General features: G+C 37.7%; 1 protein-coding gene across 5 annotated transcripts in view; it reads right to left on the reverse strand.

The window, feature by feature from the left end:
• ARID4A (AT-rich interaction domain 4A) overlaps positions 1–16,518 on the reverse strand; it is a 75,295-nt gene that overhangs the window by 40,605 nt on the left and 18,172 nt on the right. For 3 of the 5 annotated variants that reach the window (XM_003901863.4, XM_009211614.3, XM_009211615.3), the window contains exons 6-11: positions 13,972–14,051; positions 13,788–13,882; positions 9,202–9,334; positions 4,844–4,923; positions 3,265–3,341; positions 2,693–2,859 (exon numbers count right to left, since the gene is read on the reverse strand). In XM_003901863.4, the coding sequence (XP_003901912.1) occupies positions 2,693–2,859; positions 3,265–3,341; positions 4,844–4,923; positions 9,202–9,334; positions 13,788–13,882; positions 13,972–14,051 (632 nt within the window). Of the gene's footprint in view, positions 1–2,692; positions 2,860–3,264; positions 3,342–4,843; positions 4,924–9,201; positions 9,335–10,840; positions 12,386–12,517; positions 12,558–13,787; positions 13,883–13,971; positions 14,052–16,518 lie in introns of those variants that run through there. The other 2 variants (XM_021941262.2, XM_009211617.4) reach the window with 2 other exon arrangements.

The following is a 16,518-nucleotide window of genomic DNA, read 5'->3' on the forward strand; positions in this document are numbered from 1 at the left end:
AGACTAGAGTATTGTTACAGTGGTTTAGAGAATCTTACAAAAGATCTTTTTGATTATTGTAATGCAACATTGAATCTTCATGAAAAGCATAGCATCATTACATTTTGGGAAGACTCTGATCTGTAACGTAATACAACAGCGTGGCCTCACCTACATGGTAAAGGCCCATAATGACTAAGCCAGGTAGGCCATGGCTTATCAGATTTTTATTCATTTTATACCATAGTCATTCCCCTCCTCTTTCTTGTATACAGTGCTTTTCAGTTTATCAGTATATTACACTTTTAAAAAATAACTGTTCAAGACAAGCTACAATGATTCAGCAACTAAATCTTAAACCCAGGAGCAAGAAATGCAGCTGATATTTTTCTAAAGCAACAAAATTTCACTCAAGAAAATCTTCCTGTATAGTCAAAGAATTAGTTCAATAATTCAATAAAACATATGCTATGAAATTGACCATCTGAAAAATAAATAATCATATGAATCAGTGCCTAAATTCTGTAATTTTGCTGTTATTTTTCAGTAGATGAAAAGCATCCTGATCCACTTAATTTTAACAGGCTCATAATTTACATGACACATTTTAAGAAGATACTATCCTTATAAGCTTTCTTACCTTTAAAAATTTATTTACTATTACCTGCAAACAATAGGTAACAGAGCTTTGCCTCTGCTCTTCGTTCTTTTATACTAATGTATACTCACAGCTTGAATAAAACATTACAATATTTATGAAATGAATCATTGTAATAAGACCACTACTTACAATTTACTATTTTATAGTCTCCCTCTGCAACTTTCTACAAAGCTCTTTTTACCCTCTTTGTTTAAAATTTCAGGGTTTTTAGAGGGTGGGGGGGGGGGGTAGGGAAAATGCATTCTGGAAGGGACAGCAATTAAAAGTATTAGCAAAAATAAAGAGGCTAATCTTTCTTCAATATTGGACAGTATAAGATCCTAACTAATGTTAATTTAAAAAACAAAAGCTAAATCACAGATTTGCAACAGTTCACACCCTGAAAATGTGGCCTAATTACCCTGAAAATATATAATCTATAAATAAATACAGATAAAATACAAAATTCACATTTAATATTCTGACTTTAAATCCTGAATTTTGCCAAACTATCTCATTATCATTTTCATTTCAAAATCTATCTTGTTTCAGAAAAATAGCTTTCATCCATTGATATTCTAAAAATAGACTCCTACTGTCTTTTTTACAAGAAAGAATTATTTCTTGGTTCTGAGTCCTTCCATATCAGCTACATCATCAATACCTAAAATTCTTATTTAATCCCGTCTTTGGCAATCAAAATGGTAACTAAACATACAAAAAAAAATCTTACCTATATGCTGCATTTTCTTTCAAATGCAAAGTGGTTAGATTCCCCTTCTACTTAATCAGTACAGGGTCTGGACATTTTTCAGTCTGACTTGCAAATATTTGCTTTCCCTCTTAGGGCATAGCATCCGCAGGGTTATACAGCACTACTTACATTCTCTTCCACATAAAAATCAGACATTACATGAAAGGAAAAGAAAGACAGCCCATTTCAAAGCATCTGGCAAACCTCCATTGGCAACCTGCCAAGCCTCTGCTAAACCTTCCTGTCTTTCCGAGCATGCTCACTTAAAACCAACAGCATGTTACTATGGCAACTCTGTAGGCAGCCTGTAAGTATGAACCGCCATTCTGATTTCAGAGTGTAAAAAAACCAAATACTGCAGGGGAAGTAAAAGGAAAGAAATAGCGTATGCCCTTCATCACATACGAGTATACTCATTTCATTTCATAAATTCGTATTTGTGTATTTAAAACAGAAGCATCCCATATTTTTCCAGGCAAATATTTTTCATGCTCAAATAGGTCCCCCTTTTCAGTAAATTCATTGTCTTTGTCTTGCCCCTAAGCCCTTTTACCCCATAACAACCAAAAATATACTAGACAGTTTACCCCATTTGATACAACACTGCAGAATAGACAACAGTATTCATATAAGCAATCATGCAGTATTCCATGGATGATTTCCTACAATTATACGCACATTATAAATGACATGGCAATATTACTAAGAAAACCATTAGCACTTAGAACATACAATCTAAATCTTTTCTATGATTTACCAAATTGCCAAATGAAATTGTCTTTGGGGTTTGGATAGGATTTTTTTTTTTCCCTAATTATCCTTGAAATATTGTGAAATGTCTGAAAGAGGTTTTAAAGTTGAGACAGGCCAGACCTGGGTGCAAATCCCTATCCTTCCCATTTTAGTTGTGCCACCTTGGGAAAGTTACTTTTTTGAACCTCCCTTTCCTTACCTTTAAAGTAGGATAACAACAGTTACTTTATACGGTAGTAGTTTAAATGAGTTAACACATATAAAATACCTAAAACTTTTTTTTTTTCCCTCCTGGGTTGTTTTGGAAGACACCCCGAAAAAACCAGTGTGCACTTGTTGATTAACTAACCTGAAAAGTATTTTCTTGTAACCTCTTACTAAAAATTAGTTCTGATTTACACACTATGCTATGAGCCAAAAACCTTCCTCAACACCCAAATCAAGCAATGCTAGAAATGGAAACAAATAATAGAGAATCGAAACAGAGGGAAAAATATATGAAGGTATTATCTTCACTAGAGATATTAAGATGTTTTTATTTGTTACAAACATGAAATTACACCTACCACCTCTTCTTCTGTCTTTTTGACCTCCTTTTCCTTTTCTTCATCATTTTCTTCAGCTGGGCCATCTTCATCATCACTACTGGATGACTCAAGGATTTCACTTATATCCATTTTCCAATTATCAGGAACAACTCTAGTTTTTAAGAAGATGCTTGCTTTCTGAAGCCCTAAGAGTGAAAATGTACTTCAGCAGTTGCTTGGAATTAGCAGCATAGAACAAAAGAAAAGGCATGGCATTCAGAATCAGAAGATCTGAATTCAAATTCAGCTGTCATTTATAAAATGATACAGTAAGCTTGAACATATTTCATAAGTTACAATGTTATATAAAATTTGTTATTACTTTACAGAATACTGTGAGACATCTTAATGGTAAAATATGAAAAATTAAACTTATCTAATAATCACACACCAAATATATCTAGACATTAAAAAAAAAAAATCAAGTAAGATTGGTTACCAACTCTAAACACTTAAAATGGTGGCACCAGAGAGTATCAGTCTTGCTTTATTTGCTATTTTCCATATAGAGCCACAACATAAAATAATAGGGTAATTCATCCTTATTTTACCTGGTTTACTGGAGAGCTCAGATTCCGGTAGATTGAGAATGTCTACTTGCTTAATGTCCTTTCTTGCTATAGAGTAACTAATTATCAAGAAGAAGGGGAGGAAAATAACTTATTCAATACAAATTATTACTTAAATAGTACATGTTGACATATAGAAAAATAAAAACCTCAAAATCAAAATATTGCCTATAAAATGTTTTTAACTTACTCCTTAATAAAAGGTAAGAAGAGGTAATACAGGCAAAGCTAGTTATCTTAATTCTGAAGTTTTATATATCAAAGTACATTGAGGGCCTCACATTCACAATATTTCAATCTATACATTCCTCCTACAGATAGTACGGGGTAATTTATATCAGCATGATGTTTTCAACATTTGTAGACAATGTCTACTTTAATATTTGTGAAATTTATTTTTCATTTTAGTAAAAAAGCACATTTACTAGATAGTAATATTGAAATATTTTTACCACTATAAGATATATTATAGTATTAAATTTTTCACAGAGAACTATAACTCAAAAAAACTTTTTTAATTTCACTTTTTTGATCGCAAAGCAGAGATGAGGTTAGGAAAAAGTTTTTATAAGTCTGGATTTCATTTTTTTTGAGACAGAGTCTCACTGTGTCGCCAGGCTGGAGTGCAGTGGTGCGATCTCAGCTCACTGCAACCTCTGCCTCCCAGGTTCAAGTGATTCCCTTGCTTCAGCCTCCCAAGTAGCTAGGACTACAGGCATGCACCACCATACCCAGCTAATTTTTGATATTTCACTAGAGACGGGGTTTCACCATGTTGGCCAGGATGGTCTCGATCTCCTGAGCTCATGATCTGCCCACCTTGGCTGGGCGTCAGCAACAGCGCCCGGCCCAAAAGTCTGGATTTTAATCATGAAAAAAGTCAAAATAATTGCCCTTGTAATGTAGATTAAAAAAATAAGCTTCAGGCCGGGCAAAGTGGCTCACGTTTGTAATCCCAGCACTATGGGAGGCCGAGACAGGCAGATCACAAGGTCAGGAGATCGAGACCATCCTGGTTAACACGGTGAAACCCCATCTCTACTGAAAATACAAAAAATTAGCCAGGCGTGGTGGCGGGCGCCTGTAGTCCCAGCAACTCCGGAGACAGAGGCATGAGAATGGCATGAAACCAGGAGGCGGAGCTTGCAGTGAGCCAAGATCGCGCCACTGCACTCCAGCCTGGGCGACAGAGCGAGACTCTGTCTCAAAAAAAAAATAAAATAAAATAAAAATAAAAATAAGCTTCAGAGTTAATAATAAATGTCACATACTACACATGATGAAAATATAGAATTTTACAATTAAGGAAAAAAATAAATACCATGCTTTGCTAAAAAAAAACTTAATATTGTTCTCACATAATGTTGTTCACAGATTTTATATAAAATGTGTTAGTGAAAAATACCCTACATTACAAAAAGTCAAAATGTATTAGGTAACAACTTCTCAGTTCATGAATGATTAGACTATTAAAAATAAAGTTTTGGTGGGGGAGCGCTCTATCATTGTAATTCCATACTTTTTCCTCCCATGTAACATCATTAAAGAATTCATTACTCACAATTTAGAATCAATAAATGATCGAACTAAACACTGATCCTTTTTCACTGTGATGTCATCATTACAGCTGGGAGATATTACCTGAAATATAAAATAAGAACAGACTGATTCCTATTTCCTGTGCTCAGAAAAAGCATATTTTTCAAAAGAACAATTCTGGATCCCCTAACTTCTCAGATAGATCATCTTTTACAAAAAACAGCTTCATTATAAATAGCCCCTATTATTAAGGAATTACCTACAAAAAAAGATACCCTTATATATTTTATTTAGCATATTGGTTGTCTAGAAATTTATTTTATCCATAGTCATTAGATTATAAAATGAATAATTAATGAAATACAGGGCCAGGTCTAGTGACTGATGCATGTAATCCCAGCACTTTGGGAGGTCAAGGTGGACAGATAGCTTGAGCTCAGGAGTTCAAGACCAGCCTGGGTGGCATAGTGAGACACTGTCTCTACCAAAAATACCAAAAATTAGCCTGGTGTGGTGGTGTGTGCCTATAGTCCCAGCTACTCAAAAAGCTGGGATGGTAACATCAGTTCATCCCAGGAGATGGAGGCTGCAGTAAGCCAATATCACGACACTGCACTCCAGCCTGGGCGACAGAGTGAGACCCCATTTCAAAAAGAAAAGAAATATAAATTAAAATGTGACCAGCACTTTAAAAATATCAGGATTTATTCTAAGCTAAATTATTGTCAAAAACTAAATTGTATAATCTGTGATGAAAATTTGGCATCTAATTTTTAAAAATATACTTGAATAAGAATTTTTTGAAATCTGGTCATAAAAAAAAATCTATGTTACCTTTTTTAACCAAGATATGTACAATCGTTAGTAATTAAAACAAGTTAAAACATGAACAAAGAACTTTTTAATTTCTTAACTTCTGAAAATAGTATCTTAACAGTATCATTGGTAAATAATCTGTATCCTTTATAAAACTTCATATTTTTAAAAAATTGCTTAAATGTATCTGTTCATGCTCTCCCTAACACTAGCCTCTCTCTGCTACATTCCAGCACCATTCACAGACCTTTGTGCACTGATGGAAATGTTCTGTATCTGCACTGCCCTATACAGTGGCAGTGAGTCACATGGTGCTAAACACTTGAAATGTGGCTGGTGCAACTGAGAGACTGAGTTTTTAATTCTATTTTATTTTAATTAAGTTACATTTAAACTTAAATGGCCACACATGGTTCATGGTTATCATACTGAACAGTGTATATCCAGATAATTGAATATTCTTGGCAGTCACATCAGCTGTCTTAACACCAGATGGAAGTATTTTTTGTTTGTTTGCTAGGTGCTGGTAATTATTAGACTAATAATATAGCCGTGCCAACCCTCAAGGAGCTAACAGTGTACTGGAGGGGCAAACATAAAAAGATACACAAAAAGAACACAATGGAGGATAAGTACAGTGATACCACTAGCACATAATAATATGAAAACATTGAGGAGGGAGATTTTGCTTAACCTGGGCAAGGAAAAGGTGTGGCAGGAAAAGCTTAAAGTAAATTTTAAAGGATGAATAGGCATAATCCAAGGTCTAATTACCTCACCTATGAACTATTTAATGGCCTTCAAACAGATTCCTGCCACCTCCAGTCTTTCTAGTAACATGCCATTCTTCATTCACATTCCTAAACATGTAGCTCAAATAACATCACTCTTCTGGAAAATTCTCTGCAGAATTATGCCCAAATTCTTTAGGCGAACTTTTAAAGACCCTTCCGCCCTAGAATCAAATTATGTTCACAGGTATATTTTCTATTATTCTCTGACTCACATCTAATATTTAGCCAAAATGGATTCCCAGAGCAAACAGTTTCGTGAACAAACCCATTCTTTTTTTTTTGAGACGGAGTCTTGCTCTGTTGCCCAGGCTGGAGTGCAGTGGCACGATCTCGGCTCACTGCAAGCTCCGTCTTCCGGGTTCACATCATTCTCCTGCCTTGGCCTCCTGAGTAGCTGGGACTACAGGCGCCCGCCACCATGCCCGGCTAATTTTTTGTGTTTTTAGTAGAGACAGGGTTTCACCGTGTTAGCCAGAATGGTCTCGATCTCCTGACCTTGTGATCTGCCCACCTCGGCCTCCCAAAGTGCTGGGATTACAGGCATGCTATTTTTTTTAACCTATTTTTTTGTTTCCTCTAGTGAAGCTTTGCCTACTATCTTTAAATTCTTCAAAGCTCAGCTCAAAAGCACCTGCTTTGTGAAGGCTTTCTGTATTTTCCTCAAATAAATGTAATCTCGCAGGCCAGGGAGTCCTAATATTGAACAAATACTATTTTACATTACTGTTACTTGGATTATTCTGTACATTATACATAAAATCACCAAATGTAAGAATAGTGTCCTACTCATTTTTTATTTGCAATATCCCCTGGTAAATGATAAATCTGAATAAATAAAAGAATTTATTTAAAAAAAAAAAAACTCTTGGCAAACCTAAAATCTGAATATTCTGCATCCAAATTCCAAATTACTTATTTTTCTATACAACTGAAAGGTTCAAGGGACTTTCAGACTTTCCTCATATAAATTAAATCTATTATCTATGAACTGAGTAATATATTTACACGCACACAGAAACCTAAAAATATACTTTCAGCTCTTTACAGGATTATAATCTAATTTGAGATACATTTTGTGCCACAATTATTATTAGAGATAAGTGATACCAAAATTCAAAGGGCCATACTTATGTTAAGAGTATTTAGGGCCAGGCGCAATGGCTCACACCTGTTGATTCCAGCACCTCGGAAGGCCAAGGTCATCGTTTGAGCCTAGGAGTTCGAGACCAGCCTGGACAACATGGCGAAACCACGTCTCCACAAAAAAATACAAAAATTAGCCAGGTGTGCTGACGTACACCTGTGGTCCCAAGCTACTCAGCAGGCTGAGGTGGGAGGATCACCTGAGCCCAGGGAGGTGAAGGCTGCAGTGAGCTGTGATCACACCACTGCACTCCAGTCTGGGCGACAAAGACTCTCTCTCAAAAACAAAACAAAAGAAGAGTATTTAAGAGAGACCCTGCAAAGAAGGTAGGACTTGAGTTGAACTTTAAGAGATATTTAAGAGGGGATGAGGAAGTGGAGGAAGAAGTAAAGGAGTAGGAAGAGAAGAAAAAAGACATTAATTTCCAATTATTTTTTACTCCTCTCCGAAATAATTCTCTTGTGTATCTCTTCTTCTTACTCCTTCTCTGTGTAAGCAAAAATTAGCTTTCTCTACCAACCCACCTAAAAGTTGTCATTTCCAAAATCTTCCTTAAAATGTAGGTGAATCCCTCCTTTCATCCTTTCTTACTCCACTCTGTACCAAATTTTTTTTATTTACTATACAATCTTTAATAACTATGTAATCTCTTACATGTCTACAGTAAGCTTCTTGAAGGCAATACATTTAAGCCTCTTCTAAAGAACTTTGAACAAAGCTGAACTCACTGTAGATCCTCAGTAAATGCTAATTAATTTAAGGCAGGGATAAAGGCTTAGAGGAGTGATGTATCCTACATATGGGGCAGTTAAACAACTTGAGTATAGTTTACACTAAAAATAGGAAATAAACTGAGAGCCAGGGATGGCCTCAAACATCCATTTAAAAAAATGCAAAACTGATCAACTAGGCAGACTCACTGAAGGTTTTCTATTTCTGAGAATGGGACGATCATGACTAAATTTATATTGTAAAAAGATTTCTCAGCCAGGCATACTGGCTCATACCTGTAATCCCAGCCCCTTGGGAGGCCAAAGTGAGAAGACTGCTTGAGCCCAGGAGTTTGAGACTGGCCTGGGAAACATCGGGAGGCTACATCTCTACAAAAAATAAAAAATAGCCAGGTGTGGAGGCGCATGCCTGTAGTTGTAGCTGCTTGTGAGGCTGAAACAGGAGGAATGCCTGAGCCCAAGAGGCTGAAGCTGCAGTGAGCTGTGCTCACATCACTGCACTCCAGCATTGGCAACAGAGTGAGACCCTGTCTCAACAGAAAGAAAAAAAAATTCTCTATAAAAGTTAGTGCTGGAAAATTAGTCTGAATTAATAGAAAAGAAAGAATTCAAGAATCAAGTTAAGGGAACCCATGGCAATGGGAATAGAGTAAAAAGCCATTGGACATATTATGAGGGAAGAAATACAAAAGAGCTCAATAAAAGGCTATACAGAATTAAGAAAAGAATAACCAAAGAAGACAGTGAAGTATTCTGGACCTATGATTATTCAATTAAAAAAATCTCCAATAAAGTCCAAATTTAATATTTTCAAAATATTTTAAATGCTTTTTAAAAATCCATTTTAAACAAATATTTAGATGGCTGATTAACTTTGCAAAGAAACTTTACCTACCAAAGCAGGGTACCATTCAGTCCTCTCAGTTGCAGACACCACACTTACAACTTTTCCTAGTAATTCATCATTGAGACGGCGCTTGTCTTCATCTTCCTCTTCACTACTTTCTTCTTCCTTTTCATCTTCGGTACTAAAAGTTAGAATAACTTGATCATTATCCTAACACAAATAATTATTTGATACAGAGTATTGTGAATTTAATATAGTCAATTCAATTCCTAATGGATTACCCTGAAGTAGTAATCTCTTCATTCTTATTATAATTGAAGACATGGGTCCTTCCTTAGCCTCACAGAAGTATGTAGTCCTGAGCTGTCTATGGTAACTCTGAGTCCACTTCACTAGATCAATGAGTGCTTAGGCTTAGGCTCTCATGCCAATACCAGCTGGGACAGAAAAACCTAATTACAACACCATTAAATACTTATTATGCCAAATACTTTTTTTTTTTAAGATTGCCTTTCTATTTTTATGCCAGATAACATAACTTTAATTTTCTAACTGGCTACGAAAATATCTGGCTATGAAAACACCCATAAGGGTTTACTTAAGGTAACTTATCTGGGTAACTAAAGTTTACCCTTAAGTGTCAACAAATTTTAAGCATACATATTTATATATATGTGTGTGTATATATGTGTATATATACACACACACATACATATATGTGTATATATATGTACATACGTGTGTGTGTGTGTGTGTGTATTTGGAAATGGAGTCTCGCTTTGTCACCCAGGCTGGAGTGCAGTGTTACTATCTCAGCTTACTGCAACCTCTGCCTCCCGGGGTTCAAGCGATTCTCCTGCCTCAGCCTCCTGAGTAGCTGGGATTATAGGCATGTGCCACCACACCTAGCTAATTTTTGTATTTTTAGAAGAGACAGGGTTTCACCATGTTGGCCAGGCTGGTCTTGAACTCCTGACCTCGTGATCCACCCACCTCGGCCTCTCAAAGTGCTGGAACTACAGGTGTGAGGCACCGTGCCCAGCCAAGCCTACACTTTTAAAATAAAAATAACTATGTATTCCCCATTTGAGCTCCTAATGAATGTATATTGAATTTGACATCTTCTTGAAGACATCCTGCAATATATTGATAATGTTGGAGTTTACTAAAGTACACAGAGCTATTAACACTTATTAATTCTTAAATGGCTCAAAACCACTTAGTTCATTATATTTTTATGGTTTTAGTCCTTCTTTTCTTCTCATAGACTTCTCAGCTGTGAGACTCCACAGTTTTCTTTATTGACTGCATCTGCTAATTTTTCCTATATTTCCTTTTGACACATCTCCCAATCGGCTGCACTCTGAGAAACCTGATAACTCAACTTGTTAAAATTATAAAATAAGTACAAGGGAGTTTTCAGTAGAAGTCTATGGAGGTAGTTCATAAATAAAATACTGGGTATTGAATTATTAAATATATATCATGTCCTGAGTACTTATTACACACTGATAAATTTATATACATTATCGGCTGGGCGCAGTGGTTCATGCCTGTAATCCCAGCACTTTGGGAGGCCAAAGCAGGTGGATCCCTTGAGGTCAGGAGTTGGAGACCAGCCTGGCGAATATGATAAAACCCCATCTCTACTAAAATACAAAAATTAGCCAGGTGTGGTATCACACACCTGTAGTCCTGGCTACTCGGGAGGCTGAGGCACGAGAATCACTTGAACCTGGGAGGCAGAGGTTGCAATAAGCTGAGATCACATCACTACGCTCCAGTCTGGGTGACAAAGTGAGACTCTGGCTCAAAAAAACAAAAAACAAAAACAACAACAACAAAAAAGAAAATTGTATACATTATCTAATACAAAAACCAGCAAGCCATTACCATTCCCATTTTCCTCAGTTATAAATTGAGAATATCTTGCAGGTTTTGTGAAGATTTGAGTTATTATACATAAATGCAGTTAACTATAAAGAGGTTAAGTAATTTTCCCGAAGTGATATATCTAGTATATGGCTGAGTTGGGATTTCCATTTAGGGTCCTCAGAGGTCTTTTATTACTTTCTGGTTTGCAGCTTAGGTGTTATTTGACTTTGCCTTTAAAAATACTCATTATATACTCCCCAGGAGCAGTGAGTACATATCTAATACTGGGATCTTGGTTTCTAAATCTTATTTCCCACTAAAATAAATGAGGGACCCTTGTAGAAATGGCCAATTCCAGGGTTGGCGCAGGAAAAAATTAACATGAGCCTAGGATACCTTGTCATGCCAGAAGGTGAAAAAGTGCTCAAGAAATGGTGAGGCCTTATCAAAAGAACACAGAAGCCATCCTGGAAAGGCTCCCTTGGCTAAATCTGGAACAACCTGAATTATAACCCATTAAGTAAAATTAGAATCCATAGCATTAGGAAAAGAATTTCATTATAGCTAAATGGTAACTAAAAAATGTAGCAAGAACGAAAAATTAGAAAAATCAGCATTTTGCTATCATAATAGTACTAACTGATTCAGGCAAGAATTATTAGTAGATAAAACTTGAAAATGGAAGTTTGACAGAGAATAGAATATTTAAGTAGTCTCAAAGTATCTCCACGCAGATTTACAAATTACAAAGGGGAAAAATGGTAACTATAGTAATTCTGAAGTTGAGAAATTTGGCAGACACCACCCTAACCAGGTGATCAAAGGTAGTATCACCAGATATGGGACAAACTGATAATACTTCTTGCTGGGCTTTCCTTCAGGACACAACATCACTGACGGAGTATAATGTATAACCTGAATCTAACAGTGAGAAAACAATCTGACAAACGTATATAAGGGAAAAGATTACAAGACTATTGTCATGTATTCTTCAAAAATGTCAATGTCATGGGGAAAAAAAAGGCTGCACAATTTTTTCAGATCAAAGGAGACTCAAGAACCATATAAACTAAATGCAATGCATGATCTTGAATTGGATCCTGGAATCAGGGGAACTGGGGGATGCTATAAAGGCTTTTATTGGAATAACTGGCAAAGTTTGAAATATTAACCATATGATAGTAGTCCATCAATGTTAAATTTTCTAAATTTGGTATTCATACTTTGGTTACGTAAAAGCATCTCCTTGTTCTTAAATATTTAATGATAAAGGATCATGATGCTTGCCACTTCCTCTCAAATAGTTCAGCAAAATAAAATTATTATTACAAAATATAAAAATAATTAGTATAGGCTGGGAGTGGCCCAACACTTTGGGAGGCCAAGATGGGTGGATCACGAGGTCAAGAGATCAAAATCATCCTGGCCAACAGGTGAAACCCTGGCTCTACTAAAAATACAAAAATTAGCTGGGCGTGGTGGCACGCACCTGTAGTTCCAGCTACTCGGAAGGTTGAGGCAGGAGAATCACTTGAACCCGGGAGGCAGAGGCTGCAATAAGCTGAGATTGCACCACTGCACTCCAGCCTGGCGACAGAGTGAGACTCCATCTCAAAAAAAAAAAAAAGAAAAAAATTTGTATATATAGAGAGAAGGAATCATAAAGCAAATGTGTGAAAAATGTTAAGAACTAGTAAATCTAGATAAAGCGTACATAGACACTAGGCCAGGCGCAGTGGCTCACACCTATAATCCCAGCCAGCACTTTGGGAGGCCAAGGAGGGCGAATCACTTGAGGTCAGGAGTTTGAAACCCATTTGGCCGACATAGTGAAACCCCGTCTCTACTAAAAATACAGAAACTAGCCAGGCGTGGTGGCGCATCTGTAATCCCAACTACTCAGGAGACTGAGGCAGCAGAATCACTTGAAACTGGGAGGCAAAGGCTGCAGTGAGCCAAGATCGTGCCACTGCACTCCAGCCTTGGTGGCACAGTGAAACTCCGTCTCACCAAAAAAAAAAAAAAACGGAAAAAAAAAAGTATATAGACATTCACACAGACATTCATGTATTATTCTTGCAATCTTTAAGTTTGAAATGTTTTTGAAGTAAAAGATAAAAAACATATACTCACTTAAAATAGAAAAATCATCATATCAGTTAAAAATTTTGGGCCGGGTGCAGTGGCTCAGGCTGGGCGTGGTGGCTCATGCCTGTAATCCCAGCACTTTGGGAGGCTGAAGCAGGTGGATGACGAGGTCAGGAGTTCGAGACCAGCCTGGCCAGTACGGTGAAACCCTGTCTCTACTTAAAATACAAAAAAAAAAAAAAAAAGTGGCTGGGTGTGGTGGCATGTGCCTGTAGTCCCAGCTGCTCAGGAGGCTGAGGCAGGAGACTTGCTTGAACTCGGGAGGCAGAGGTTGCAGTTAGCCAAGGCCGCAGCGAGCCGAGATTGCACCACTGCACTCCAGCCTGGGCGACAGAGCGAGACTCCATCTCAAAAAACAAAATCCAAAACAAAACAAAAAAAACTTTGGCAAAGTAACTTAAAAATAATCTTTTTAAAATAAGAGTTGTTATCATTCCTGGCAAATAATGGGAATAATCAAGAACAAGGTCCATTCAGCATAAAATGTCTAACATAAGGATACAATATGCTATGGAAAGCTTACCCAAATGAATTTAGCCATCCTAAGAAAATCACTTGTTTAATGTTCTAATTATTGTAATTAAAATGATACCATATACGAAAAAACTCACACAGGAAGAGAAGACCTCCTTCCCCTATTTGTCTTCTTTGCAATTACTGGAGTTCCAAAATGCTCTGGATTTGTTAATGGAAGCTGGTCAAGTGTCTGTATAAGAAACAGATTAATTAAATCACGTTTTACCTCTAGATCAGTACCTGTAGTTCAATCCAAATAGTCCATCCATGTCACCCTACCTCACTCTCTGCAAAATGTCTCTCTCCTTTCAGACAAAGCGAGGTACGTCTCAATGTTCGCTCGTCACCATCATCAAACACTATAATAAGCACAAGATATCAGAGAATTTATGCACACTAATGAAATAAAAACTTAAAAGCACAGAATGCTATTATTGCTATTAATTAGAGCTTAATATTTGTAAGAACCATTATTTTAGTCATTTTTCAAAACCTTTACAATAAGCATACCATGCCATATTTTTCATTCTATAGATACCAAAAACACAGGTTAAATGGCTGCCCACAACTGCTTAAGTATCTCCATCGGCTTTTTTGATAGAACTATCACTACAGAACCACCTTCTTAACTCATTAGCAACCTAGTCAAAGCATAAATATTAAATTAACTGCAATTCTAGGAGAATGAACAAAAACCTGATTTTAAAAAAAGTATGGATTTTTCCACAAAAGTTTAATATTAGAGTACCCCTAACTTCCAGAAACTGACTCCTGGTATTGCTACTGAATTATTCTACTGCTTCTATTTATTTGCATGATAACCTACTACACATGTACTGGCTGCCAAATTCTAAAGTCATAAGATACAAGTTCTTTCTTTTGTTAGAAAAGGATATAAGTAGTTTGTTTAAAAAAATAAAATAAAAAAAAGACAGGATTTTGCTATTTTACCCAGGTTGGTCTCAAACTCCTGGCCTCAAATGATCCTCCTGCCTAGGCCTCCGAAAGTGCTCAGATTACAGGCATCAGCCACTGTACCCAGCTGAGTAGTTTAGCAATAAAGGTTGAAATAAGGAAACAGAAAGATAAAGTTTTTAGTGCAGGCATGGTGGCTCACCATGGGACCTGTGGTCCCAGCTACTGGAGAGGACATGGTGGAACTATTGCTTGAGCAGGGAGAAACCAAGGCTCAACCACGGTTAGTGAGCCATGATTATGCCACTGGGTGACAGCAAAACCAGATTCTGTCTCAAAAAAAATAAAAACATACAAATATAAAAGGTTTTTTTAAAAAGAAACTTTAGACCAGGTGCGGTGGCTCACGCCTGTAATCCCAGCACTTTGGGAGGCTGAGGTGGGCAGATCACCAGGTCAGGAGATGGAGACCATCCTGGCTAAGACGGTGAAACCCCGTCTCTACTAAAAATACAAAAAATTAGCCTGGTGTGGCGGCGGGCGCCTGTAGGCCCAGCTACTCGGGAGGCTGAGGCAGGAGAATGGCGTGAACTCAGGAGGCAGAGCTTGCAATGAGCCGAGATTGCGCCACTGCACTCCAGCCTGGGCGACAGAGCAAGACTCTGTCTCAAAAAAAAAAGAAAGAAAAGAAAGAAAGAAAGAGAGAAAGAGAGAAAGAGAGAGAGAGAGAGAGAAGGAGGGAAGGAGGGAAGGAGGGAAGGAGGGAAGGAGGGAAGGAGGGAAAGAGGGAAAGAGGGAAAGAGAGAAAGAAAGAAAGAAAGAAAGAAAGAAACTTAAAAAAAAAATCGTAATTACATAGAAGCTTTCTCAAATATTTTACTTTTACTACCTTTTTTTTTTTGAGCCAGAGTCTCACTGTGTCGCCCAGGCGGGAGTGCAACGACGTGATCTCAGCTCACTGCAAGCTCCGCCTTCCGGGTTCACGCCATTCTCCTGCCTCAGACTCCTGAGTAGCTGGGACTACAGGCGCCAGGCACCACGCCCGGCTAACATTTTTGTATTTTTAGTAGAGACCGGGTTTCACCGTGTTGGCCAGGATGGTCTTGATCTCCCGACCTTGTGATCCACCCGCCTCAGCCTCCCAAAGTGCTGGGATTAGAGGCATGAGCCACCGCGCCAGGCCTTTACTACATATTTTAAAAAACCACACTACTTGGCCGGGCATGGTGCCTCACGCCTGTAATCTCAGCACTTTAGGAGGCGGAAGCGGGCGGACCCCCTGAGGTCGGGAGTTGGAGACCTGCCTGACCAACATGGAGAAACCCTGTCTCTATTACCCCGTCTCTACTAAAAATACAAAAAACTAGCCGGGCGTGGTGGCGGGCGCCTGTAGTCCCAGCTACTCGGAGGCTGAGGCAGGAGAATGGCGTGAACCTGGGAGGCGGAGCTTGCAGTGAGCCGAGATCGCGCCACTGCACTCCAGCCTGGGTGACACAGCGCGAGACTCCGTCTCAAAAAAAAAAAAAAAAAAAAAATTCAAAATTTGCCGGGTGTAGTGGCACGCGTCTGTAATCTCAGCTACTCCGGAGGCTGAGGCAGGAGAATCGCTTGAACCCGGCAGGCAACGGTTGCAGTGAGCCTAGATCGCACCATTGCACTCCAGCCTGGAGAACAAGAGCAAAACTTCGTCTAAAAAACAAACACAAAACAATCGTACTACTTGACTATGTTTAAATATTTCAAGGAAATGGGATAAGGAATTTTATAATTTATCCCTAATAGTCTCCTAATCACTAACAATATATTATTTTGATAATTGTATAGGTTTAACTTTTGTGACTGTATTCTGATTTTAGCATCCAACATTTATAAAGTTAAGAATATGCTCTCAGAAGGTAACTCATTGCCCCA

The sequence above is a fragment of the Papio anubis genome, chromosome 7, assembly GCF_008728515.1.
Source record: "Papio anubis isolate 15944 chromosome 7, Panubis1.0, whole genome shotgun sequence".
Taxonomy (NCBI): Eukaryota; Metazoa; Chordata; class Mammalia; order Primates; family Cercopithecidae; genus Papio; species Papio anubis.